This window comes from Fundulus heteroclitus, unplaced genomic scaffold (assembly GCF_011125445.2).
Source record: "Fundulus heteroclitus isolate FHET01 unplaced genomic scaffold, MU-UCD_Fhet_4.1 scaffold_46, whole genome shotgun sequence".
In the NCBI taxonomy this organism is placed as follows: domain Eukaryota; kingdom Metazoa; phylum Chordata; class Actinopteri; order Cyprinodontiformes; family Fundulidae; genus Fundulus; species Fundulus heteroclitus.
This window is the reverse complement of record NW_023396879.1, coordinates 2,500,897-2,528,229: the sequence shown is the minus strand read 5'-3', so window position 1 is coordinate 2,528,229 and position 27,333 is coordinate 2,500,897. Positions and strand designations below refer to the sequence as shown.

The 27,333-nt window shown below is 50.8% G+C and overlaps 1 protein-coding gene across 1 annotated transcript in view; it reads right to left on the bottom strand.

The window, feature by feature from the left end:
- Positions 1-1,917: 1,917 nt before the first annotated feature.
- Positions 1,918-27,333, bottom strand: part of frem1b (Fras1 related extracellular matrix 1b) — a 52,015-nt gene continuing 26,599 nt past the window's right edge. The window contains exons 22-34 of the mRNA XM_036131762.1: positions 25,423-25,564; positions 22,991-23,189; positions 20,197-20,458; positions 10,965-11,385; positions 8,129-8,330; positions 6,162-6,306; positions 5,943-6,072; positions 5,327-5,399; positions 5,095-5,244; positions 4,645-4,946; positions 3,115-3,233; positions 2,449-2,534; positions 1,918-2,373 (exon numbers count right to left, since the gene is read on the bottom strand). Coding sequence (XP_035987655.1) covers positions 2,174-2,373; positions 2,449-2,534; positions 3,115-3,233; positions 4,645-4,946; positions 5,095-5,244; positions 5,327-5,399; positions 5,943-6,072; positions 6,162-6,306; positions 8,129-8,330; positions 10,965-11,385; positions 20,197-20,458; positions 22,991-23,189; positions 25,423-25,564 — 2,431 coding nt within the window. The 3' untranslated portion in view covers positions 1,918-2,173. The remainder of the gene's footprint in view (positions 2,374-2,448; positions 2,535-3,114; positions 3,234-4,644; positions 4,947-5,094; positions 5,245-5,326; positions 5,400-5,942; positions 6,073-6,161; positions 6,307-8,128; positions 8,331-10,964; positions 11,386-20,196; positions 20,459-22,990; positions 23,190-25,422; positions 25,565-27,333) is intronic.

Below are 27,333 nucleotides of genomic sequence, written 5' to 3'. Positions count from 1 at the left end.
TTTGGATTAGGGCAATCTCTTTGGATGTGTCCCACCTGTCCACACTCCCAACATTTATTTGATAATTTAGGACGACCGTGGACTCTTCCTCTCCCTCCTCGGCCTCTGCCCCTGCCTCTGTTATCGCGATGGGCTCTATGGCCTTGATAAAACACTTCTTCTGAGAGGAAGGTGTCTGACTTTGTTCTAGTTTTTTGTCGTTCTTTATCTTTAGTTACTTTTTCTGCATGGAGTGCATGATTAATGTAATCTTCTGGTTTACCAGACGCCATGCGTATGTAATGTTGATTTACCCATTGCTGTATTGCGTTACTTGAGCCTGCATGCAGAGTGTTCTTTAACTGCTGCTGATAGGGACTTTGGGCGTTTTGTTCCTTATTCAGACCTGAATGTATTTTGAACACAGCGGTCATCCTTACTCTGTATTCATCAAAACTTCCATCTGTTTTTTCTTTGGTTCTTCCTATTTTTATTTGAACATGACCTTGCCCTACGGGCCATGTTTCATTATCTTCCTGCCTACAAAACTTCTTCTTCTAGTAGTAGTAATAGTAATATCGTCTTTATTGTCATTGAAACATACATTACAATGAAATGTGTTCTCTGCTTTTAACCCATCCCCTTGGGGAGCAGTGGGCTGCCATGTGTGGCGCCTGGGGAGCAATCAGGGGTTAAGGGTCTTGCTCAGGGACCCAGAGTGCAGGCGCTGGGGATTGAACCGGGTATTTGCATCCTTCTCTGAGTAGCAAGCGCGCTGCTCTAACCACTAGGCCACGACCCCCTAATCACACTTCTCAGTCACACTTTTAAGGCCTATTTACCTGAACTAGTTCCACTTCTTTTATAGACGTAAAATATCCTACTTTTACCACAGACAGTTTCGGGGGCCTGCTCCCCTGGTAGGAACTTATTTTACTCTATATTGTCTTTTTCACTCAGGTTTTTGCTTTAATGAAAACCTACTTACGAAATGTACAGGACTCCGCCGTCCTCCTTTGTGCCTTAATCCCTCGGATCACCGTCAACCTTCAGAATCCTAGGGGACGGGAGGAAACCCAGTCCCGTTAAAGGGTCTGAAGGACTCTTCAGTCCTGCTGTGGCCACAGTCTTTCTGGATTTCACCCGCGTCCACCAGTATCTTCAGGTATGTTGGTATCCGGCTCGAAGGACCACGTTAATGTCAGGTCTAATTACCTAAAACATCATATAAACAGGGAAAGAAAGGCACAAAGACAATTAGTTTGGTTTCGTTCTCGAGGAGAGTGGGAAGAGACCGTACAGTTACAATCTCCAACCCACTCTGCCGGTCTCAGCGTTCTCCTCAATTTTATTAAGTTTGGTGCGTTTCCCTAGTTACAGGACTGAGGCTGTACTGAAGGGTGGGGGAACAGGTAGTTTACAGCCTCAGTTGTCAACAAAGACACACAGCTGAGTAATTACGTCCAGTCAGCACATAATCTTGTAGCTAAGTCTTCTTGTTTCAGGAAGGGAAGAAACAGAGTGTCTTCTGTTTCTTCGCACAGACATGATTAAGCTATCATGTGAGTAATATGATTATATCAGAAGCTTACATTACTACATCATAACAAGATAAATCGGTTAATGAAGTATAAACATTAATCCCAACAGATACCCCAGAGGGGAACCCAGCCCCTAAACCCAGGAGGTGATCCGCATCATCAGGTTGGTGGAGAGCAGAACCCCCAAGGTCAGGCAGCACAGCAACACGAGGAAACCCGGTCCATATCCCAACCCCCTCGCCCCGATTCCAGCCGACCGGCTCCTCCTGCAGGCCCCAAACTCCGGAGGCAGTGGAACACAACAGCAACAACAATGAGACGGGAACCTGATTCAGATCCTAAACCCATCACCGTGTTCTTCATCTGTGTCTCACAAGAATATATGATATTCAAAAGCTTTTGTTTCCTCCACAGTTTATTTGGTTCATGTTCACAGTTATAGTTTTATTTTGCACCTTTTAAATAAAAAAACCTTAATATAGATGATGCTACTTTTTAGTTAATTTCAACCACACATGCCACGTTTCCCACAATCCATATATTTAACTACATTAGTGATGAAATGGTTAGTTCTGGTAAATAAAATGGACCATTTGAACATTTCTTTCAGGGGAACCGTGTCTCCCATCACCGTGGTTCAGAATCCCAGGTTCTCAGGGAGGAACCGCCTCTGCAGAACAGATAAACAAGTGCTGAGCTTCTGCTGAGCAGTTGGTACGAGTCCATCTTCTGGGGTTTTCAACCAGCACACAGTCAGAGCTGAGGTCAGCATCATCAGGTCCCAACGGCACCCCCCCGACTCCGCCTGAAGGACTGTGGGCCCACATCCAGTGGTCCGGGTCTCCAGAGCCACCTGGGGAGGGTGGAGAACATCAGCAGCAGAAAGCAGACGTGATAAATGTGAAACGTGAAGGCAGCGGCTTCCCACCGATCCAGAAGGACTTCTTCCCTGCAAACCTCCACATCCAGCCGACGTCCTTCCTGGAGCGCACGCCGCTCAGGCTGCCGTTAAAGCTGCAGCAGAGAACATCCATTCACTCACCGAGACACTCAGATCCTGTGATGTTCTAGATCACGTGTCAAACTCAAGGCCCATCAGAGCAATTTATGCGGCCCTCCAGGGCCAAAAAAGGCTTAAAATGTCATAAAGTAGAGGCATGTGGCCTTTATAGTGTATAAAGCGGCTAGATCTGGGCCTCCTGTAGTAAAGGTTGATTTTTTAGCAGTGTAGTAACAGCATCCTGCCACTAGATGTCAGTTTTCCACAACACATTTAAACAGAAATGTCCAGAAAGAGAAGAAGTGATGCAGAAAGATGAGTTTAAAATGTATAAAATGGGCCTTAGGGTGGTACTTTAACGTTACTGTGCAGTTTTCTTATATTTCTATGCAAACAGGAATAAAATTATGAAATCAAAAGTATGATCCATACATGAGCAGCCGGCCCTTTAAAGACCCCATGATGCCAAAGTGGCCGTGTAGAAATGTCAGCGCTCTGACTGCTGGACACCTTTACCTGCTTTCCTCGCCTAAAACTCCTACAGGAAGAACTCCACCCCGTCAGGCGGTACCAACAGAACCAGAGGTTACTTACAGGACCGAGCAGGTTCTGTCGGCGCTGGCCCAGCTGGCCAGGGACGAGCTGACCATGTGACAGCGTCTCCTGTAGAAGGTCCAACCTTCAGGACACACGGTACCCAGGGAGCTCACCACCTGGAGAACAAAGATCAGAGCCAGAACATCTCTGTTCAGCGGGATCCTCTGCAGAACCGACCCAAACCCAAACCTCACAGCGCAGAGAGCATTACTGACTGGGTCCAGTTACAAGGTCCAGAAGCAGTGGGTCACTGGTTCCTGTTGGAGCTGAAGGCTAAACTCAATGAAGGTTCCTCTGAGGCCCATTTGGAGCCCATTTATTAAAAGGTCTTTCAGAACCATCCAGATTCTTTAATGCGAGCAGCAGCAGCTTTCCTTCACTGAACTTCTGGTCAGTTTGCTGATTAATTTATCATGAGTCTGATGTCTATTATTGACAGCATCTCACTACGAGACAAGACTGCTCTGTCTTCTCTGACATAGAAGGTACACCTGGTCTGGCGTTCTGTTAGCTGTGACATCATCAGGGGAGGCAGATCACTCGCTATTACCATCTACCATAGAAAGTACTCCTGGGTCAATGTGAGCTTCTGAGCTTTCTGTGTCTCTGCTCTGTCTTCTCTAACATAGAAAGTACTCCTGGGTCAATGTGAGCTTCTGAGCTTTCTGTGTCTCTGCTCTGTCTTCTCTAACATAGAAAGTACTCCTGGGTCAATGTGAGCTTCTGAGCTTTCTGTGTCTCTGCTCTGTCTTCTCTAACATAGAAAGTACTCCTGGGTCAATGTGAGCTTCTGAGCTTTCTGTGTCTCTGCTCTGTCTTCTCTAAGCCCCAGTGGGTGGAGGCAGATGTTCACACTGAGCCTGGTTCTGGTTCTGCTGGAGGTTCTCCTCCCTGTTAAAGGGGAATTTTCCTCTCCACTGTCGCTTCATGCATGCTCAGTATGAGGGATTGCTGCAAAGCCATCAACAATGCAGACGACTGTCCACTGTGGCTCTACGCTCTTTCAGGAGGAGTGAATGAAAACTGAGGTGGCCATAGATGGTTCTGGAGAACTGGAACCGTCGGCACTGAAGACACTGTAGTGTGAGCCGTGTTCCTTCATGTTCTGCCAGTTTCCACAGCTGCTTCTGTGGTTCCATCTCAGTTGAACTATTTTAACCTCTGTGATTTTCTGTGTTGTTTCTAACGGATGTTTTATCTGTTGATTGATTGATTGATTTGTTCACCTTTCAGTCCTGAGGCTCCGTTCAGGTTTTTATTTGACAGGTTCTGGGTTTTAATCCCATCGGTTGAAACAGAGGAACCTCTCGTTAAGTTTAGCTGTTTCCTGTTGTCAGTCACTGGAAACACTAATTACCACCAATTAATAATCAGATTAAATCACTGGGAGACGAATAAAGAATCGTTTGGATCAGAACCGGCTCCTCAGCAGACCCTCCTCCTTCAGCTCAGCTGTAGAGCTTCTCTGATCAGGAACTCCTCCCGGTTCTGTCCGACTGAACCTCCAGGAGAACCAGAGGAACCCACCTGTGCGTCTCTGCTCCCACTGTGCGCCCCCTGGAGGTGACCCCCGGCGGTGCGGGCCGCCTGGTCCTGTGGTTCCACCTCTCCGTAGTTCAGGTAAGCCTGGCGGTCCGGGACGTCACCCCTGGGAGGGTGTGGCTGGTTCTCCCACAGAAGCTCCGCCTCAATGTCCGTGACCAGGTCTCCCTCCACGTCTCCCTCAGGAGGAGGATCAGGGAGCTGAGGAGGAGGAGGAGGAGGAGGAGGAGGAGGAGGAGGAGGAGGAGGAGGTGGCGCCATCTTTAGGTGGTCAGGATCACAGCGTCCTGACAGAGAGCAGAGAATAAATAAATGTTTTCACCTGAAAGTGCTGATGTTGGCAGGAAATGTCAGTCAGCTCTCCTGATCCAGCTGCAGGAAACTGGACGGCCCACAGCGCCCCCTACAGGCCGGGGCAGAAGTAGCTCTGATCACCTCGCTGGGGATCGATGATCTCCACGCTGGCTGAGGTTCTGTGGCCCATGACGGCGTTCTGAGGCTTTTCCAGGGAGATGCTGAAGGTCTCGTGGTTCTCCTCCAGACCATCGTCCACCAGGAAAACGTTCCAGGTCTTCACGTTCACACCTGGAACCAGCAGGAAGTGCAGGATGAGAAGCAGCAGAACCACCATCGGCTCCATGGGGATGGAAAACGGTTTGGACCTGACCTGTGTCAAACTGGATCAGAGCCGCTGAGCTGTGGGTGAAATCCCTGCCGACTTTAGCTGATCCTTCCTCCACCTGCAAAACAGAACACCAGCTTGGTTCTGACCAGGTTCTGACCAGGTTCTGAACAGGTTCTGACCAGGTTCTGACCAGGTTCTGAACAGGTTCTAAACCTGGTCAGGTGACAGAAGTGCAATGAAAGCTGCTGCATCTGGAGAGAAGACAGGATACATGTGCTAGGTGATGACATCATCAACATGCTGATCAGTGATGACATCATCAACATGCTGACCAGTGATGACATCATCAACATGCTGACCAGTGATGACATCATCAACATGCTGACCGGTGATGACATCATCAATATGCTGACCAGTGATGACATCATCAACATGCTGACCGGTGATGACATCATCAACATGCTGACCGGTGATAGGTCATAATCTAAGAGTAGACCCCGCATTGACTGATAGTTCTGTCTGGTTCTGATCCAGGTTTCATCTCTGTGAACCGGATCAGGACCGAGCAGCTCCTGGTGCTGATTACAGACGAATGCTGATGTTTTCATCGTGTAGCTGGGAACAGAACCTCCAGATGTTCTTCCAGAACCCGACTCACCTGGATGGAGACGTAAGCCGGGTCGGCGCTCCTCCCGCTGCGCTGGATCTGGACCTGCAGGGTTCCTGAAGTCTCGCAGGTTCTGTAGCAGCTCGCTGACAACTGGACCCGGGACCAGAACAGCTCCAGCCTGCAGAACACGCCAGCAGAACCTGAGTCTGGGCTCACCTACGAGTCACATGACTGACACGGGGTCATGTGACCCCAGCAGACACCTACACCTGGGCCGGGGCCCCGTTTCCTGCCGGGTCCACCAGACGGAACCGGAAGCTGTCAGCCGTCACGTCCAGGTCAGCCGGGAGAACGTAGAGCACGGAACGCCGCTCCAGATCCTGCTGGGAGAACCGGCCCCTGATGGAGGCCCCTGCAAGGGGAGGAGCACAGGGGCCTTCAGGGTGGGGGCCACAGGAGGGTTAATGCTGGGGGCCACAGGAGGGTTAATGCTGGGGGCCACAGGGGCCTAAAGGCTGAGGGCCACAGGAGGGTTAATGCTGAGGGCCACAGGAGGGTTAATGCTGAGGGCCACAGGAGGGTTAATGCTGGGGGCCACAGGGGCCTAAAGGCTGAGGGCCACAGGGGCCTAAAGGCTGAGGGCCACAGGAGGGTTAATGCTGAGGGCCACAGGGGCCTAAAGGCTGAGGGCCACAGGAGGGTTAATGCTGGGGGCCACAGGAGGGTTAATGCTGGGGGCCACAGGAGGGTTAATGCTGAGGGCCACAGGGGGGTTAATGCTGGGGGCCACAGGAGGGTTAATGCTGGGGGCCACAGTGGGGTTAATGCTGAGGGCCACAGGGGCCTTCAGGCTGAGGGCCACAGTGGGGTTAATGCTGAGGGCCACAGGGGCCTTCAGGGTGGGGGCCACAGGAGGGTTAATGCTGGGGGCCACAGGAGGGTTAATGCTGAGGGCCACAGGAGGGTTAATGCTGGGGGCCACAGGGGCCTTCAGGGTGGGGGCCACAGGAGGGTTAATGCTGGGGGCCACAGGGGGGTTAATGCTGAGGGCCACAGGGGCCTTAATGCTGAGGGCCACAGGGGCCTAAAGGCTGAGGGCCACAGGAGGGTTAATGCTGGGGGCCACAGGAGGGTTAATGCTGGGGGCCACAGGGGCCTTAATGCTGAGGGCCACAGGAGGGTTAATGCTGGGGGCCACAGGAGGGTTAATGCTGGGGGCCACAGGGGCCTAAAGGCTGAGGGCCACAGGCGCCTTCAGGGTGGGGGCCACAGGAGGGTTAATGCTGGGGGCCACAGGGGCCTAAAGGCTGAGGGCCACAGGGGCCTTCAGGGTGGGGGCCACAGGAGGGTTAATGCTGGGGGCCACAGGGGCCTTAATGCTGAGGGCCACAGGAGGGTTAATGCTGGGGGCCACAGGAGGGTTAATGCTGGGGGCCACAGGAGGGTTAATGCTGGGGGCCACAGGGGCCTAAAGGCTGAGGGCCACAGGCGCCTTCAGGGTGGGGGCCACAGGAGGGTTAATGCTGAGGGCCACAGGGGCCTTAAGGCTGAGGGCCACAGGAGGGTTAATGCTGAGGGCCACAGGGGGGTTAATGCTGAGGGCCACAGGGGCCTTCAGGGTGGGGGCCACAGGGGGGTTAATGCTGAGGGCCATAGGGGCCTTAATGCTGAGGGCCACAGGGACCTTAATGCTGAGGGCCACAGGGACCTTCAGGCTGAGGGCCACAGGGGCCTTAATGCTGAGGGCCACAGGGGCCTAAAGGCTGAGGGCCACAGGGGCCTAAATGCTGAGGGCCACAGGGGCCTAAATGCTGAGGGCCACAGGGACCTTCAGGCTGAGGGCCACAGGGGCCTTAATGCTGAGGGCCACAGGGGCCTAAAGGCTGAGGGCCACAGGAGGGTTAATGCTGAGGGCCACAGGGGCCTAAAGGCTGAGGGCCACAGGGGCCTTGATGCTGAGGGCCACAGGGGCCTAAAGGCTGAGGGCCACAGGAGGGTTAATGCTGAGGGCCACAGGGGGGTTAATGCTGAGGGCCACAGGGGCCTAAAGGCTGAGGGCCACAGGGGCCTTGATGCTGAGGGCCACAGGGGCCTAAAGGCTGAGGGCCACAGGAGGGTTAATGCTGAGGGCCACAGGGGCCTAAAGGCTGAGGGCCACAGGGGCCTTGATGCTGAGGGCCACAGGGGCCTAAAGGCTGGTTCTGGTCAGCTGGTGATCAGAACCGTGGTTCTACCTGTGGCTGCGTTCTCCAGGGATCCAAACTGAGGCGGCGTGATGATGGAGAACTCCAGAAGTTCTGCTGGGCTGTCCGGGTCCGAAGCCTGCAGGTGTCTGCTGGAGATGACGATACCGGACCGGCCGGCGCCGAGGTCCACCACGGTACTGGGACTCTCCATGCGGGTCAGGCTGGGAGCGATCCGGTCCACCTGCTCCACCTGGGTCCAGAAGAGACATGAGCCGACCAGAACCCCAGTAGACTGGTACCAGAACAAACATGGCCCGGGGTACCAGCAGCCCGGTACCAGCAGCCTGGTACCAGGAGCCCGGTACCAGGAACCCGGTACCAGCAGCCCGGTACCAGGAACCCGGTACCAGGAGCCCGTAACAAGCGCCCGGTACCAGCATTCCACTGTGACCAGGAGCCCGGTACCAGCAGCCCGTAACCAGAGCTCGTACCAGGAGCCCATACCAGCAGCCCGTCCATCGGCCCGGTACCGAGCGGACCGTGTACCCAGAGCCTGGTAACCAGCAACCCGGTATCACGCCCGATACCGAGTCGGAACGGTCAGGAACCGGTACCTAGCAGCCCGTACCATAGCCCGGAACCAGGAGCCCGGTACCAGGAGCCCGATACCAGGAACCCGGTACCAGAACCCTACCAGAGCCCGATACCGACCCGGACCGGTACCAGCAGCCCGGTACCAGGAGCCCGGTACCAGCAGCCCGGTACCAGGAGCCCGATACCAGGAACCCGGTACCAGGAGCCCGGTACCAGGAGCCCGGTACCAGCAGCCCGGTACCAGGAGCCCGGTACCAGGAGCTCGGTACCAGCAGCCCGGTACCAGCAGCCTTCCCTGGGTTCTTCCTGTGTTCCGTTTGTTAGATGCAGAAAGTTCTGCAGAACTTTTCAGCGAAATGTGTTAAAATAGAGCTTTGATGTTAACTGACACAGAAATAAAGAAAAATAAGCTTTAAAATCTTAAAATGTTTAAAATAAATTAAGTTCAGATGCAGAATTATTATTATTATTATTATTAAAATGATTATTAATAATAATCCTCAGGCTGCAGCTGCACGGTCTGACCACTAGGTGTCACCCACACCACATGCAGCAGGATGGAACGTTTCTGCTCAGGTTCTGGAGGTTCTGCACGTTCTGAGCTTCTAGTTCTGATCAACATCCATCTGGATCCTGCAGAAATGTTTGTTCTGTGAGCGGTTCTGATGGGTTTCAGACTAACTCTCACCCTGCTGGACAGAACCACCTGAGGTCCGATGTTATTCCGCTCTTCCTTCCTTCTGACTGAAATATTCATGAGTTCTAGCACAGAACGACCTGAGAGCCTGAAGGTCCAATCAGAACCGGCCTTCAGCCTCAGAGGAGCCGGCAAGGTCCAATCAGAACCGGCCTTCAGCCTCAGAGGAGCCGGCAAGGTCCAATCAGAACCGGCCTTCAGCCTCAGAGGAGCCGGCGCCACCTGGCTGCCTGAGTGACCAGGTGACCCAGGGGAGGAGGTTCTGGCTCACCTGCTGCTCCGCTTCAAATATTCATCACTGCTCCGGGAACCTCATCTGAACTCAGAACCAGAACCCAGAACCAGAACCTCATCTGAACCAGAACCTGAACCTGAACCAGAACCTGAACCCAGAACCAGAACCTCATCTGAACTCAGAACCTGAACCTGAACCAGAACCTCATCTGAACCCAGAACCAGAACCCAGAACCTAATCTGAACCCAGAACCAGAACCCAGAACCTAATCTGAACCCAGAACCAGAGCCCAGAACCTCATCTGAACTCAGAACCAGAACCTGAACCCAAAAACAGAACCTCATCTGAACTCAGAACCAGAACCTGAACCCAAAAACAGAACCTCATCTGAACTCAGAACCAGAACCTGAGCCCAGAACCTGAACCCAGAACCAGAACCTCATCTGAACTCAGAACCTGAACCTGAACTCAGAACCAGAACTCAGAACCAGAACCTCATCTGAACCCAGAACCAGAACCCAGAACCAGAATCTCATCTGAACCCAGAACCCAGAACCTCATCTGAACTCAGAACATGAGCCCAGAACCAGAACCTCATCTGAACTCAGAACCTGAACCTGAACTCAGAACCTGAACCCAGAACCTCATCTGAACTCAGAACCAGAACCTGAACCCAGAACCAGAACCTCATCTGAACCCAGAACCAGAACCCAGAACCAGAATCTCATCTGAACCCAGAACCCAGAACCTCATCTGAACTCAGAACATGAGCGCAGAACCAGAACCTCATCTGAACCCAGAACCCAGAAACAGAACCTCATCTGAACCCAGAACCAGAACCCAAAATCAGAACCTCATCTGAACCCAGAACCCAGAACCAGAACCTCATCTGAACTCAGAACCAGAACTCAGAACCAGAACCTCATCTGAACCCAGAACCAGAACCTCATCTGAACTCAGAACCAGAACCTCATCTGAACCCTACTCCTGATTCCTGAATCAAACTAATGTGAACGGGTTCACCGGACCTCCAACAGAGTCTGCTCAGAACCAGAACTGACACCACACATTCAGCCTGGTTCTGAACCCAATTGGACCCAGACTGGACCCAGAGTAAATGCGTCTATCTGCTCCACCAGACTTTGGCTTTTCTTCTAATGTCTCTGGATTCATAATGTGATTTATTTCATGGCCTGAAGTTCCCCTCAGGTTCTCTGCGGGGCTTCATGGTGGCCCCTGATGGGGCCCCCTCCCCTGATGGGGCCCCCTCCCCTCCAGGGAGGATTGCTGAGGGCCCCTAAAGGCCCCAAAGGGCCCCGAATGTAACTACATGAGTTTCTGTGTCTGTTGATGCACACCTGGATGTTAAACACTGCAGGCTCCTCCCTTAACTGGCCAAACTCCAGGTAACCTTTATTGGTGCCATCGGTGGGCAGGAAGTAGAACCGGTCCGGTTCTGCCGGGCCGCCTGGATTGTGGCGGTAGGCCAGGTCCAGGTGGTCGACGTCAGTCTGGAGGAACCTGGGGGGTGAAGGCAGCGGGGCCCCCCTCAGCAGCAGCGTGCCGGTCCTGGGCGGCAGCGTGACCAGGTAGGTCAGGTTGGAGGCGGCGGTGTCCGGGTCGCTCACCTGCAGGACGTCAGGGCCGATGGCGGCGGTGGAGCCGTCCTGCAGGCGGAGGCCGGCGTTGATGCTCAGGGTCGGCGGGACGCGGTCGCCGTGCTCGATCGTGAAGAGGAGGGTTCCGCTGCGGGACGAGGCGCCGTTTGTAACGACAAAGCTGATAAAAGAGATAAAAGAAGACGCAGTAAGAAGACTGTGGAGCAGAGAGCAGCGCCCCCTGCTGTGTGGAAGCAGTAACACCACGGCTCAGTCATCCTCACAGCAGCTGTTCTGTTCTCAACGTTCTAACGCCTGTTAGGAGTGTTGCTCAGTTCTACCTAGAACCGGCGGATTAAACCATTAAACCATTAAATTATTAAACCATTAAACCATTAAATTATTAAACCATTCAATCCAATTTACAGTTTATCAGGATTTCAGTTTTGGAAATAGTGGTTTTATTTTGCCAATGAAGCCGTTGGGCTTCATGAGGAGAACAGCAGCGACGCTGAATCTAAGTTCAGAGAAATGTTAAATATTGTAGAGGAAGGTTTCTCAGCATCAGACGAGGCCCTTTAATCTCTACATGTCCTAATTTAAGCCTCAGATCTCTGCCTAACATCACATCTTCATCGTTTACAGCAGCAGGGCGGCCATCTTGCTCCACAGTGTGGATTTAGCTGAATTCAGGTCAACTCCCAGACCAGCTGCTCGACATAAAGCCAGTTTTTAAAATGATTTAAAAAGGAGGGAGAATTAATTAATCGTATTTGGTAAAATAAAATCAGAGGTTTTATCTTTAGGCCATATGGCCCAGCCTGGTTCTGTCTGTGTGTTTTATCATTTTTATTGACTAGTCAGGTTCTGGTTCTGGTTCTGGGTGAACTTACTGTAAGCATGATGAGGACCTGGGCAGAGAAATGCTCATCTTAAAATAGCTGCCCAGGCTGGTGCCCCCCCCCCACTGAGCAGCATCTGTCCGCGGCGGCGGCCATCTTTGTCCAGGGACCAGCGTCTGCGGGCGCGCTCACTGCTGATATCCTCCTAATAACCGTCATTCATCATCTGCTGTCATGACGACACGCGCTGAGGCCCAGGTGTGTGATCAGGTGACCCCAACACCTGTCAGGGGGATTGTGGGGGCGACGTTTCAGTGTTATTTCACTGGAACCTGCTCTGTGGTCTGAGTTTGTTCGTTAAGGAAACATCGGCTCCAGGCATCAGAGTCACGGCGTGCCACAGGGCCCAGGCCTGGGGCCCATTCTCTTTACCACAGAGCCAGTGGTAAATCAGAACCTCTTGTCAGAGTGATTTCCTCCTGTTGTTCCAGCCCAAACAGCCTCTGGACATAAACGGTCCAGGTGTCAAATACATCCACAGGTGTTCCTCCAATTAACGTAGATGTTGTAAATTGACCTATCAGAAGCTTTCAAAGCCATGAAAACATAGTAATCTTAGTGTATGTAAACTTCTGACTCTGCATTGTAAAACTTCTCTCATTGTTCAGGGTTAGGATTAACAGAAATAGTATTATTAAAGCTAACTGACAACTTTAGTCTGAGTAAATTTGGAAAGATGACGTTCTTCATGGTAATTTTCATGGATCAGGGCTTTGCTCCAGAAAACTGAGTCTGGTGGTAATTTATTTTTCAAGGTGTTTGTCTCCATCCCTTTAAAGGTGAATGGAGCCGTAATGGAGGAAGGAAGGAGTACTGCTTTGTTGTTTAGTTGCTTCATATTCATTATTTCTAAGCTGTTGGTGGATGAACATGTTGCTGCAGCAGAACGGAGCTTTCTGCTCCAAACAGCACCAAGGTCACGCCGCTAACCAGGAATCCTGGATGACCGCAGCAGGCGCAGCTCCAAGGTTCATCTTTGTGAATGCAGGCAGAGAACTGATGAGCATAAAGTCAGATTCTGGTCTACATGGAGACCTTAGACCAGACGCTCAGTCCCAGTAATCACCTGGGGCTCATAAAGTCCTAAATTACGTTCTGTTTCATCCCTACTGGTAGCGTGTCATGCTAATAGCAGCTAGCATAGCTTGTGTTGACCAGCAGCTTTATGGACCGTGTTACGTGTCTCTCAAACATGGAGGCGCTTAAAGGAACAGCTTAGAACACGGTGGGGAACCTGCAGCAGCTGGTTTACCTGCTCACTGTCATACACACAGCAGCGTTACTGACCGCCGCCGTGCCGTAGGGTTAGCTTAGCATGTAGCACGTCTCCTCGGCCTGGGAAAGCGTCTTTGAACAACGCCTTTGTGTTTATCTACAGAGGAGGTTGCATGTTTTCTGCTGCCTGTTAGCGTTAGCGTTAGGGTCACAGACATATATACGTAGACGCGTCATAGCGTTAGCGTCACAGACATATATACGTAGACGCGTCATAGCGTTAGCGTCACAGACATATATACGTAGACGCGTCATAGCGTTAGGGTCACAGACATATATACGCAGACGCGTCATAGCGTTATGGTCACAGACATATATACGTAGACGCGTCATAGCGTTAGCGTCACAGACATATATACGTAGACGCGTCATAGCGTTAGGGTCACAGACATATATACATAGACGCGTCATAGGGTTATGGTCACAGACATATATACGTAGACGCGTCATAGCGTTAGCGTCACAGACATATATACGTAGACGCGTCATAGCGTTAGCGTCACAGACATATATACGTAGACGCGTCATAGCGTTAGGGTCACAGACATATATACGTAGACGCGTCATAGCGTTAGCGTCACAGACATATATACGTAGACGCGTCATAGCGTTAGCGTCACAGACATATATACGTAGACGCGTCATAGCGTTAGCGTCACAGACATATATACGTAGACGCGTCATAGCGTTAGCGTCACAGACATATATACGTAGACGCGTCATAGCGTTAGCGTCACAGACATATATACGTAGACGCGTCATAGCGTTAGCGTCACAGACATATATACGTAGACGCGTCATAGCGTTAGCGTCACAGACATATATACGTAGACGCGTCATAGCGTTAGCGTCACAGACATATATACGTAGACGCGTCATAGCGTTAGCGTCACAGACATATATACGTAGACGCGTCATAGCGTTAGCGTCACAGACATATATACGTAGACGCGTCATAGCGTTAGCGTCACAGACATATATACGTAGACGCGTCATAGCGTTAGCGTCACAGACATATATACGTAGACGCGTCATAGCGTTATGGTCACAGACATATATACGTAGACGCGTCATAGCGTTAGCGTCACAGACATATATACGTAGACGCGTCATAGCGTTAGCGTCACAGACATATATACGTAGACGCGTCATAGCGTTAGCGTCACAGACATATATACGTAGACGCGTCATAGCGTTAGCGTTATGGTCACAGACATATATACGTAGACGCGTCATAGCGTTAGCGTCACAGACATATATACGTAGACGCGTCATAGCGTTAGGGTCACAGACATATATACGTAGACGCGTCATAGCGTTAGCGTTATGGTCACAGACATATATACGTAGACGCGTCATAGCGTTAGCGTCACAGACATATATACGTAGACGCGTCATAGCGTTAGCGTCACAGACATATATACGTAGACGCGTCATAGCGTTAGCGTCACAGACATATATACGTAGACGCGTCATAGCGTTAGCGTCACAGACATATATACGTAGACGCGTCATAGCGTTAGCGTTATGGTCACAGACATATATACGTAGACGCGTCATAGCGTTAGCGTCACAGACATATATACGTAGACGCGTCATAGCGTTAGGGTCACAGACATATATACATAGACGCGTCATAGGGTTATGGTCACAGACATATATACGTAGACGCGTCATAGCGTTAGCGTCACAGACATATATACGTAGACGCGTCATAGCGTTAGCGTTATGGTCACAGACATATATACGTAGACGCGTCATAGCGTTAGCGTCACAGACATATATACATAGACGCGTCATAGCGTTAGGGTCACAGACATATATACATAGACGCGTCATAGGGTTATGGTCACAGACATATATACGTAGACGCGTCATAGCGTTAGCGTCACAGACATATATACGTAGACGCGTCATAGCGTTAGGGTCACAGACATATACGTAGACGCGTCATAGCGTTAGCGTCACAGACATATATACGTAGACGCGTCATAGCGTTAGCGTCACAGACATATATACGTAGACGCGTCATAGCGTTAGGGTCACAGACATATATACGTAGACGCGTCATAGCGTTAGGGTCACAGACATATATACGTAGACGCGTCATAGCGTTAGCGTCACAGACATATATACGTAGACGCGTCATAGCGTTAGGGTCACAGACATATATACGTAGACGCGTCATAGCGTTAGCGTCACAGACATATATACGTAGACGCGTCATAGCGTTAGGGTCACAGACATATATACGTAGACGCGTCATAGCGTTAGCGTCACAGACATATATACGTAGACGCGTCATAGCGTTAGGGTCACAGACATATATACGTAGACGCGTCATAGCGTTAGCGTCACAGACATATATACGTAGACGCGTCATAGCGTTAGCGTCACAGACATATATACGTAGACGCGTCATAGCGTTAGCGTCACAGACATATATACGTAGACGCGTCATAGCGTTAGGGTCACAGACATATATACGTAGACGCGTCATAGCGTTAGCGTCACAGACATATATACGTAGACGCGTCATAGCGTTAGGGTCACAGACATATATACGTAGACGCGTCATAGCGTTAGCGTCACAGACATATATACGTAGACGCGTCATAGCGTTAGCGTCACAGACATATATACGTAGACGCGTCATAGCGTTAGGGTCACAGACATATATACGTAGACGCGTCATAGCGTTAGCGTCACAGACATATATACATAGACGCGTCATAGCGTTAGGGTCACAGACATATATACGTAGACGCGTCATAGCGTTAGCGTCACAGACATATATACGTAGACGCGTCATAGCGTTAGCGTCACAGACATATATACGTAGACGCGTTATAGGGTTAGCGTCACAGACATATATACGTAGACGCGTCATAGCGTTAGCGTCACAGACATATATACGTAGACGCGTCATAGCGTTAGGGTCACAGACATATATACGTAGACGCGTCATAGCGTTAGCGTCACAGACATATATACGTAGACGCGTCATAGCGTTAGCGTCACAGACATATATACGTAGACGCGTTATAGGGTTAGCGTTATCTAAGCATGTGAGCAGACTTTGGGACCTCCAGCAGAAACTCACTGTTTGGTTCAGGTGAGCGGCTGCAGGGAGGAGACGCTCACCTGAGAGTCGTTCTCTGCTGCTGGAACAAGTGTGATAAGTTGGGTAAATGTGAATATTTATATAGATTTTTACACAGATCTGTATCTGTGAAGAATTAATTTCTTTAGTACCAATTGTTATGAGTCTGATGGGTAAATGATCAGACAGCATGGGATTAATTTCCACTGTTATGCTGATGATACTCAGCTATATTTATCCATAAATCCTGATGAATCCAATCAGTTACTTCGACTGCAGTCATGTCTTGATGACATCAAAAGCTGGATGACTTTAAATTTCCTGCATTTAAATTCTGACAAGACAGAAGTTGTAATCTTTGGGCCAGAGTCCTCAAAAAATAAACTTCTTAATCAATCACTTAATCTGGATGGCATTATCTTGGCCTCTGGTAATAAAGTAACAAATCTTGGTGTTGTTTTCGACCAAGACATGTCATTTAAATCCCATATTAAACAGGTTTCCAGAGTTTCCTTTTATCATCTCAGGAATATCAGCAGAATTAGAACCATTCTGTGCAGATGCTGAATAACTGGTCCATGTGTTCCTTCCAGGCTGGACTGCAGAACGTGTGAAAAGGCTGCAGCCAGAGCGCTGACAGGCTTTGGGTCCATGGCGGCTCCTGGCAGCCGGTCTGGGCGACAAACTCGCTTCTGCTCACTAACAGGCCCCCGCTGCCAAATTGGCTGGAGCAGCGGATCAGAACCCCCCCCCCCCCCCCCCTAACTCTCCCCCCCCCCCTGCCCCCCCCCCCTGCCCCTCCCCCCGCCTCCCTCCCCCCCCCCCCCCCCCCCCGCTTGTCTCGCTGCCCGGCGCTCCGGCATCGGCCAAATGTGGCGTCAAGGTTTTCAGGGACAGAAACATCCTCGCCGTGTTCTGGTTCTGATAGATTCTGGCGCCGGGCCCACCTGGATCACTGACTTCATCATTAAACCCCTGCACTGAGTCCTGGCATGGCCTGACCAGAACCAGAACCAGAACCCTTCACCTGAAGGAGTCAATCAGAATCAGAACCAGAAGCAGAATCAGAACCAGAACCAGAACCAGAGCCAGAAGCAGAAGCCTTCACCTGAACGAGTCAATCAGAATCAGAACCAGAACCAGAACCAGAGCCAGAACCAGAACCAGAACCAAAAGCCTTCACCTGAAGGAGTCAATCAGAACCAGAACCAGAAGCAGAAGCCTTCAACTGAACGCGTCAATCAGAATCAGAACCAGAACCAGAACCACAATCAGAAGCAGAACCAGAAGCAGAACCAGAAGCAGAACCAGAACCAGAACCAGAACCAGAACCAGAAGCAGAACCAGAAGCAGAAGCCTTCACCTGAACGCGTCAATCAGAACCAGAACCAGAAGCAGAACCAGAATCAGAACCAGAACCAGAAGCAGAACCAGAACCAGAACCAGAAGCAGAAGCCTTCACCTGAACGCGTCAATCAGAACCAGAACCAGAAGCAGAACCAGAATCAGAACCAGAACCAGAACCAGAACCAGAACCAGAAGCAGAAGCCTTCACCTGAACGAGTCAATCAGAATCAGAACCAGAAGCAGAAGCCTTCACCTGAACGAGTCAATCAGAACCAGAACCAGAACCAGAATCAGAACCAGAACCAGAACCAGAGCCAGAACCAGAACCAAAAGCCTTCACCTGAACGCGTCAATCAGAACCAGAAGCAGAACCCTTCAACTGAACGCGTCAATCAGAATCAGAACCAGAACCAGAACCAGAATCAGAAGCAGAACCAGAAGCAGAACCAGAAGCAGAACCAGAAGCAGAAGCCTTCACCTGAACGCGTCAATCAGAACCAGAACCAGAAGCAGAACCAGAATCAGAACCAGAACCAGAAGCAGAACCAGAACCAGAAGCAGAAGCCTTCACCTGAACGCGTCAATCAGAATCAGAACCAGAAGCAGAACCCTTCACCTGAACGAGTCAATCAGAACCAGAAGCAGAACCAGAATCAGAACCAGAACCAGAAGCAGAACCAGAACCAGAAGCAGAAGCCTTCACCTGAACGCGTCAATCAGAATCAGAACCAGAAGCAGAACCCTTCACCTGAACGAGTCAATCAGAACCAGAAGCAGAACCAGAATCAGAACCAGAACCAGAACCAGAACCAGAATCAGAACCAGAATCAGAACCAGAACCCTTCACCTGAACGAGTCAATCAGAACCAGAATCAGAACCAGAATCAGAACCAGAACCAGAACCAGAAGCAGAAGCTTTCACCTGAACGAGTCAATCAGAATCAGAATCAGAGCCAGAACCAGAACCAGAACCAGAACCCTTCACCTGAACGAGTCAATCAGAACCAGAATCAGAACCAGAATCAGAACCAGAATCAGAATCAGAACCAGAACCAGAACCAGAAGCCTTCACCTGAACGAGTCAATCAGAATCAGAACCAGAATCAGAACCAGAACCAGAACCAGAACCAGAACCAGAACCAGAAGCCTTTACCTGAACGAGTCAATCAGAACCAGAACCCTTCACCTGAACGAGTCAATCAGAATCAGAACCAGAACCAGAACCAGAAGCCTTCACCTGAACGAGTCAATCAGAACCAGAACCAGAAGCAGAACCAGAAGCAGAAGCAGAAGCAGAACCAGAATCAGAATCAGAACCAGAAGCAGAACCAGAACCAGAAGCCTTCACCTGAACGAGTCAATCAGAATCAGAACCAGAATCAGAACCAGAACCAGAACCAGAACCAGAAGCCTTCACCTGAACGAGTCAATCAGAACCAGAAGCCTTCACCTGAACGAGTCAATCAGAATCAGAACCAGAACCAGAACCAGAATCAGAACCAGAACCAGAACCAGAAGCAGAATCAGAACCAGAATCAGAACCAAAAGCCTTCACCTAAACGAGTCAATCAGAATCAGAACCAGAACCAGAACCAGAACCCTTCACCTGAACGAGTCAACCAGAACCAGAATCAGAACCAGAAGCCTTCACCTAAACGAGTCAATCAGAACCAGAACCAGAATCAGAACCAGAACCAGAACCTTTCACCTGAACGCGTCAATCAGAACCAGAATCAGAACCAGAAGCCTTCACCTGAATGAGTCAATCAGAACCAGAACCAGAACCAGAACCAGAGCCAGAACCAGAACCAGAACCAGAACCAGAAGCCTTCACCTGAACGCGTCAATCAGAATCAGAACCAGAATCAGAACCAGAATCAGAATCAGAACCAGAACCAGAACCAGAAGCCTTCACCTGAACGCGTCAATCAGAATCAGAACCAGAATCAGAATCAGAACCAGAATCAGAATCAGAAGCCTTCACCTGAACGCGTCAATCAGAATCAGAACCAGAATCAGAACCAGAACCAGAACCAGAACCAGAACCAGAAGCAGAAGCCTTCACCTGAACGAGTCAATCAGAATCAGAACCAGAACCAGAAGCAGAAGCCTTCACCTAAATGAGTCAATCAGAACCAGAACCAGAGCCAGAACCAGAATCAGAACCAGAACCAGAAGCCTTCACCTGAACGAGTCAATCAGAACCAGAAGCAGAACCAGAACCAGAGCCAGAACCAGAACCAGAACCAGAAGCCTTCACCTGAACGAGTCAATCAGAACCAGAATCAGAACCAGAACCAGAATCAGAACCAGAATCAGAACCAGAACCAGAATCAGAACCAGAACCAGAACCAGAACCTTTCACCTGAACGCGTCGCTCTGGTGGCGGTCGTTGCTGTGAGTGTAGCAGACTCGCTGCGCCGCCACGTCCAGCTGCGTGAAGCTGAGCAGAGGAACGCCGGGTCGGCGCGCGGAGTGGACCAGGCCGTGGCGGGCCGGGCCGGACACGGTGAAGACCAGCTGATCGGGTCGGCCCGCGGAGTCCAGCGCCAGCAGGATGTCGGTGTTCAGCACCAGCCGCTGCCCCGCCCTCAGGTGGACGGCCTCGGTCTGCAGGACGATCTCACCTGGAGGCGTTCAAGGAGCCGTGGTCATCTAGATGTTCCTCACAGAACCCTGGGTTCTACTGAAACCGCACCAGAACCCGCTCATCACTGTAAACTAAAAGCAGCTGAAAAAGTCTGGAAAACTACTTTTAAATTCAATTTAATGCAAAACATAATAAATATTAAACATCTTGTCTGAAAGCTTTGTAAAAAAGTCCAGAACTTAATCTAGAACTATGAAAATAATACATTTAAGAAGGTTCTGATCCGTTTTCCATGCTGGGATCAGAACCAGAACCCCTTACCCAGCTGGACCTAATTCTTCATCAGTCTTTGATCTAAAGGAACCCCCCCCCCCCCCCACGTTAATTATTCACTGGCTAACAGAGCCGCCATTTTCTCACCTCTGCTCCTCCAGGACCGCCGGGCCCCGCGCCAGAAGGGCCGGGGCCCGGCGGCACCGTGTTCACCCGACCGGTAACAACGGCAGGAAGGAGGCGCTAAATAATGCAGGAGGAGGAGGGGGAGGAGGAGGAGGAGGAAGAGGAGGGGGAGGAGGAGGAGGAGGAGGAGGAGGAGGGGGAGGAGGAAGAGGAGGAGGAGGAGGAGGGGGAGGAGGAAGAGGGAGGGGGAGGAAGAGGAGGGGGAGGAGGAGGAGGACCCAGATGCTGTGTGGCAACACAGTCCTGCTGCCTCCAGACCCGGTTCTGAGTAGGGTTAGAACGTGGTGCTAGAACGTGGTGCTAGAACGTGTTGCTAGAACGTGGTGCTAGAACGTGGTGTTAGAACATGGTGCTAGAACGTGGTGCTAGAACGTGTTGCTAGAACGTGGTGTTAGAACGTGGTGCTAGAACGTGGTGCTAGAACGTGTTGCTAGAACGTGGTGCTAGAACGTGGTGCTAGAACGTGGTGCTAGCGTAGTTTATCAGGGTTGCGGTCGTTGCATAAACTAAACACGACTACTTCCTCTGAATAACTCCTTAAGACAGAAACTTTAATCAGAACCACAAACAGAACTTAGCAGAACTTCCTAAGGCAGAACCAGAACTTCCTAAGGCAGAACCAGAACTTCCTAAGGCAGAACCAGCCTTGGAATCTGGACTTAATTAAGGAACTGATATTTCTGGATGTAAACTGGACCCGTTTGTCTTAAAACGTTCCTCTGTCGATCAAATGCTCCTCTGTGTCGGCCCTTAAATGAGCTCAGGTGAACAGAACCAGGTGAACAGAACCAGGTGAACAGAACCGGGTGAACAGAACCGGGTGAACAGAACCAGGCGAACAGAACCAGGCGAACAGAACCAGGTGAACAGAACCAGGTGAACAGAAGGTGTTTTCTCTGTCAGGTTTTGGTTCTGGGTTTGGTTCTGTGGTTCTGTGTGTGGTTCTGGTGCTGACCTCTGTGCGCGGTGTGGATGGAGATCAGGAAGTTCTGGGTTTAGTTCTGTGGTTCTGTGTTTGGTTCTGTGGTTCTGGGTTTCTGTGTTTGGTTCTGTGTTTGGTTCTGTGTTTGGTACTGTGGTTCTGTGGTTCTGGGTTTGGTTCTGTATTTGGTTCTGTGGTTCTGTGTTTGGTTCTGTATTTGGTTCTGTGTTTCTATGTGTGGTTCTGGGTTTCTGGGTTTGGTTCTGTGGTTCTGTATGTGGTTCTGTATTTGGTTCTGGTGCTAACCTCTGTGCGCGGTGCGGATGGAGATCAGGAAGTTCTGGGTTTAGTTCTGTGTTTGGTTCTGTGGTTCTGGGTTTGGTTCTGTGTTTGGTTCTGTGGTTCTGTGTTTGGTTCTGTGGTTCTGTGTTTGGTTCTGTGGTTCTGTATGTGGTTCTGTGTTTGGTTCTGGTGCTGACCTCTGTGCGCGGTGCGGATGGAGATCAGGAAGTTCTGGGTTTAGTTCTGTGTTTGGTTCTGTGGTTCTGGGTTTGGTTCTGTGGTTCTGTGTTTGGTTCTGTATGTGGTTCTGGGTTTGGTTCTGTGGTTCTGTGTCTGGTTCTGGTGCAGACCTCTGTGCGCGGTGCGGATGGATATCAGGAAGTTCTGGGTTTAGTTCTGTGTTTGGTTCTGTGGTTCTGGGTTTGGTTCTGTGTTTGGTTCTGTGGTTCTGTGTTTGGTTCTGTGTTTGGTTCTGTGGTTCTGTGTTTGGTTCTGTGTTTGGTTCTGGGTTTGGTTCTGGTGCTAACCTCTGTGCGCGGTGCGGATGGAGATCAGGAAGTTCTGGGTTTGGTTCTGTGTTTCTGGGTTTGGTTCTGGGTTTGGTTCTGTGGTTCTGTGTCTGGTTCTGGTGCAGACCTCTGTGCGCGGTGCGGATGGATATCAGGAAGTTCTGGGTTTAGTTCTGGGTTTGGTTCTGTGGTTCTGTGTTTGGTTCTGTGGTTCTGTGTTTGGTTCTGTGTGTGGTTCTGGTGCTAACCTCTGTGCGCGGTGCGGATGGAGATCAGGAAGTTCTGGGTTTAGTTCTGTATGTGGTTCTGGGTTTGGTTCTGTGTTTGGTTCTGTGTTTGGTTCTGTGGTTCTGTGTTTGGTTCTGTATGTGGTTCTGTGTGTGGTTCTGGTGCTGACCTCTGTGCGCGGTGCGGATGGAGATCAGGAAGTTCTGGGCTGGAGACTCGTTGTCCAGATCGCTCAGGATGAAGCGGAAGCTGTCGTGATCTGTGGATCCGGCGGCGCTGGTTCTGTGACGGTACCAGACCCGGTTCATCTCCAGCTGCTCCTGAGTGAAGTTCTGACCGGCCCAAAGCTCGGCCCAGCTGGACTCTGTCTGCAGAAACGGACCGAAAGAATCTTTAGTACGTGAAACCAGGACCGTAGAACAAAGATCCGACAGAACCAAGAGCGGTTCTGTTTCATCGGATCCTTCAGAACTCTTCTACTGCTGCTCGGTTCTCTGCAGCCCTTCCTTAATTGATTAGCTCGTTAGGGTGAGGTAGGTATTCAGGTGCTTCTCTTGTTTTACCTCAGCCTGCCAGGCTGCATTAGAACCCGTGGTTCCATTCCTAACCTAGACCAGAACCCTGGACCGACGGAACTACCTGTGCTGCCAGGTGTGAGAGAGCACCTGTGACAGGTACACCTGTGGCTCACACCAAGCATTAACCGTAACCCCCTCGGCTGAGCGCTGGGAGAACCTGTAGAACCTCTCGGTTCTATGCTGGGATGTTCCTGAGCGCTGTGAGAACCTCTAGAACCTCTCGGTTCCGCGCTGTGAGCGGAACGCTGGGGGGGGGGACGCTGTGGGGGAACGCTGTGAGGGGAACGCTGTGGGGGAACGCTGTGGGGGAACGCTGTGAGGGGAACGCTGTAGGGGAACGCTGTGAGGGGAACGCTGTGGGGGAACGCTGTGGGGGAACGCTGTGAGGGGAACGCTGTGGGGGAACGCTGTGAGGGGAACGCTGTGGAGGAACGCTGTGAGGGGAACGCTGTGGGGGAACGCTGTGAGGGGAACGCTGTGGGGGAACGCTGTGGGGGAACGCTGTGAGGGGAACGCTGTGGGGGAACGCTGTGAGGAGAACGCTGTGAGGGGAACGCTGTGGGGGAACGCTGTGGGGGAACGCTGTGGGGGAACGCTGTGAGGGGAACGCTGTAGGGGAACGCTGTGAGGGGAACGCTGTGGGGGAACGCTGTGGGGGAACGCTGTGAGGGGAACGCTGTGGGGGGAACGCTGTGGGGGAACGCTGTGAGGGGAACGCTGTGAGGGGAACGCTTAGGGGGAACGCTGTGAGAGAACGCTGTGGGGGAACACGTCTAATTAAAGGTCTCAGTCTCTCCTCTAATTTCTGAAGCTGTTTTTCTCTCCTGGGTTCTTGTGGGTCATCAGGTTCTTTCTTGGACAGGAAGGTTCTCAGCCACTCCGGTCGGGTTCTAACCCCCCCCCCCCCCACACAGCACTGAGCTGTAGTTCTGGTTCTGTTGGACCCATCAGCTGCAGCAGCGGGGGGGTCCTGTTCTGCACAGTTGGTTCTGTTCTGCACGGTTCTGTTCTGCATGGTTCTGTTCTGCACGGTTGGTTCTGTTCTGCACGGTTGGTTCTGTTCTGCACGGTTCTGTTCTGCACGGTTCTGTTCTGCACGGTTCTGTTCATTTCCAGCTGCCTTACACTGAGGAACGTCTCCAGCCTGTTCCCTCTGACTGTGGCCCCGTCACAATGTTCTGGTTCTGACCGGGTTCCCCTACAGCCGAGCTGCTCCATCCACCCTGTGCTGCAGCCTGGGGCCCCTGCACCCCCTCAGCGACAGTTAGGGGCCCCTGCACCCCCTCAGCGACAGTTAGGGGCCCCTGCACCCCCTCAGCGACAGTTAGGGGCCCCTGCACCCCCTCAGCGACAGTTAGGGGCCCCTGCACCGCCTCAGCGACAGTTAGGGGCCCCTGCATAGAACCAAACACAGGGGCCCCTCAGCGATAAGCAGCGGGGCCCCTGTCCCTGTCCTCGCTGTGTCACTGTATCTGTGGATGGACCAGTGGATGGAGGTTCTCCATGCGGGACTTCTTCACAGAGGAAGTTACCGTTAAGCTTAAACCGTCTTTAATCCAGCAATGTTGAGCTTTTCAGTTTCTTACTTTTCAAGGTGAGGTTGTGATGTAAAAGGCTGCAGCATCAGTTTTAAACGTTTAATCTTTATTGCTTTCAGGGAAAAGCTGATCCACGCTCTGATACTCCGACACTCTGACAGCTCTGCTGATTTTAAGCCAAGAACTAATTTTACACGCTGGACTTGATGAAGGTCTGGAGAAATTCAACAAACGCTGATGAAACCTGGCTCATAATATCTGCACATGATAAGGAGCATTGAGTAAATCTCTTAATAAGTTCCTCCACTAGACCCAAGCCCAAACTTTAACTGACTTAGTTCTAGCTAATATGCCTTCTAAATATGTGACACCAGGCATGTCTCCAAACGGCGTGAGCGATCACAAGCAAACAGAACCCAGGGAACCAGAGACACCTGGAAATCATCCAAAGTCCGCCTGAAGCTGATAAAACAAAAACACGTCACCTTCAGCAGGAGTTCTCCAAATCTTGGTGCAGCGCTGATGAAGTAGAACACCTGATCTGCAGGTGTGTCCAGATCTGCAGCTTCCAGAACCACGCTGGAGATCACTCTGCGCTCCCCAGGGTCCAGGTCCAGCCCAGCATTCCTGGAACACCAACATCAGGGAAGGGGAAGTCAGGTCAAAGGTCAAAGACCAGAACATCTGCTTCTACGGTGTTACTGTCCCAGAAAAGTAATAGAACCAGATCCTAAACCAGTGTAAGACAGGCTTTAAAACCAGTTTCTGACACAACCAAAGTACCAGAAACCACGTGGTAATAGTCTGAGATACGTCTAAGCCAACCAGACGTCTCTGCGCTTCATCCTAAAACCAGCAGCAAAACAAAACCAGTCTGAAACCTTCGATAAATTGTGAGGGTTAGTGCCAGGCCAGCAGAGGGAGTACTTCTAATCTGAGGAAACGCCAGGTTACTGCTGCCAGTGACCTGGCAGTCAGTGTTAGCAGTCAGCGTTAGCAGTTAACATTAGCAGTTAGCGTTAGCAGTCAGCGTTAGCAATCAGTCTTAGCAGTTAGCGTTAGCAGTTAGCGTTAGCAGTTAGCGTTAGCAGTCAGCGTTAGCAGTTAACATTAGCAGTCAGCGTTAGCAGTCAGTCTTAGCAGTTAGCGTTAGCAGTTAGCGTTAGCAGTCAGCGTTAGCAGTCAGCGTTAGCAGTTAACATTAGCAGTTAGCGTTAGCAGTCAGCGTTAGCAATCAGTCTTAGCAGTTAGCGTTAGCAGTTAGCGTTAGCAGTCAGCGTTAGCAGTTAACATTAGCAGTCAGCGTTAGCAGTCAGTCTTAGCAGTTAGCGTTAGCAGTTAGCGTTAGCAGTCAGCGTTAGCAGTCAGCGTTAGCAGTTAACATTAGCAGTCAGCGTTAGCAGTCAGTCTTAGCAGTTAGCGTTAGCAGTTAGCGTTAGCAGTCAGCGTTAGCAGTTAACATTAGCAGTCAGCGTTAGCAGTCAGCGTTAGCAGTTAGCAGTCAGCGTTAGCAGTCAGCCTTAGCAGTCAGCCTTAGCAGTCAGCGTTAGCAGTTAACATTAGCAGTTAACATTAGCAGTCAGCGTTAGCAGTCAGCGTTAGCAGTTAACATTAGCAGTCAGCGTTAGCAATGAGCGTTAGCAGTCAGCGTTAGCAGTCAGCGTTAGCAGTTAGCGTTAGCACTCAGCGTTAGCATTCAGTCTTAGCAGTTAGCGTTAGCAGTTAGCATTAGCAGTCAGCGTTAGCAGTTAACATTAGCAGTCAGCGTTAGCAGTCAGCGTTAGCAATTAGCGTTAGCAGTCAGCGTTAGCAATTAGCATTAGCAATTAGTGTTAGCAGTCAGCATTAGCAATCAGTCTTAGCAGTTAGCGTTAGCAGTCAGCGTTAGCAGTTAGCGTTAGCAGTCAGCCTTAGCAGTCAGCGTTAGCAGTTAACATTAGCAGTCAGCGTTAGCAGTCAGCGTTAGCAATTAGCGTTAGCAGTCAGTGTTAGCAATCAGCGTTAGCAGTCAGCCTTAGCAGTTAGCGTTAGCAGTCAGCGTTAGCAGTCAGCCTTAGCAGTCAGCCTTAGCAGTCAGCGTTAGCAGTTAGCGTTAGCAGTCAGCGTTAGCAGTTAACATTAGCAGTCAGCGTTAGCAGTCAGTCTTAGCAGTTAGCGTTAGCTGTTAGCGTTAGCGTTAGCGTTAGCAGTCAGCGTTAGCAGTCAGCGTTAGCAGTTAACATTAGCAGTTAGCGTTAGCAGTCAGAGTTAGCAGTTAACATTAGCAGTCAGCGTTAGCAGTTAGCAGTCAGCCTTAGCAGTCAGCGTTAGCAGTTAACATTAGCAGTTAACATTAGCAGTCAGCGTTAGCAGTCAGCGTTAGCAGTTAACATTAGCAGTCAGCGTTAGCAATGAGC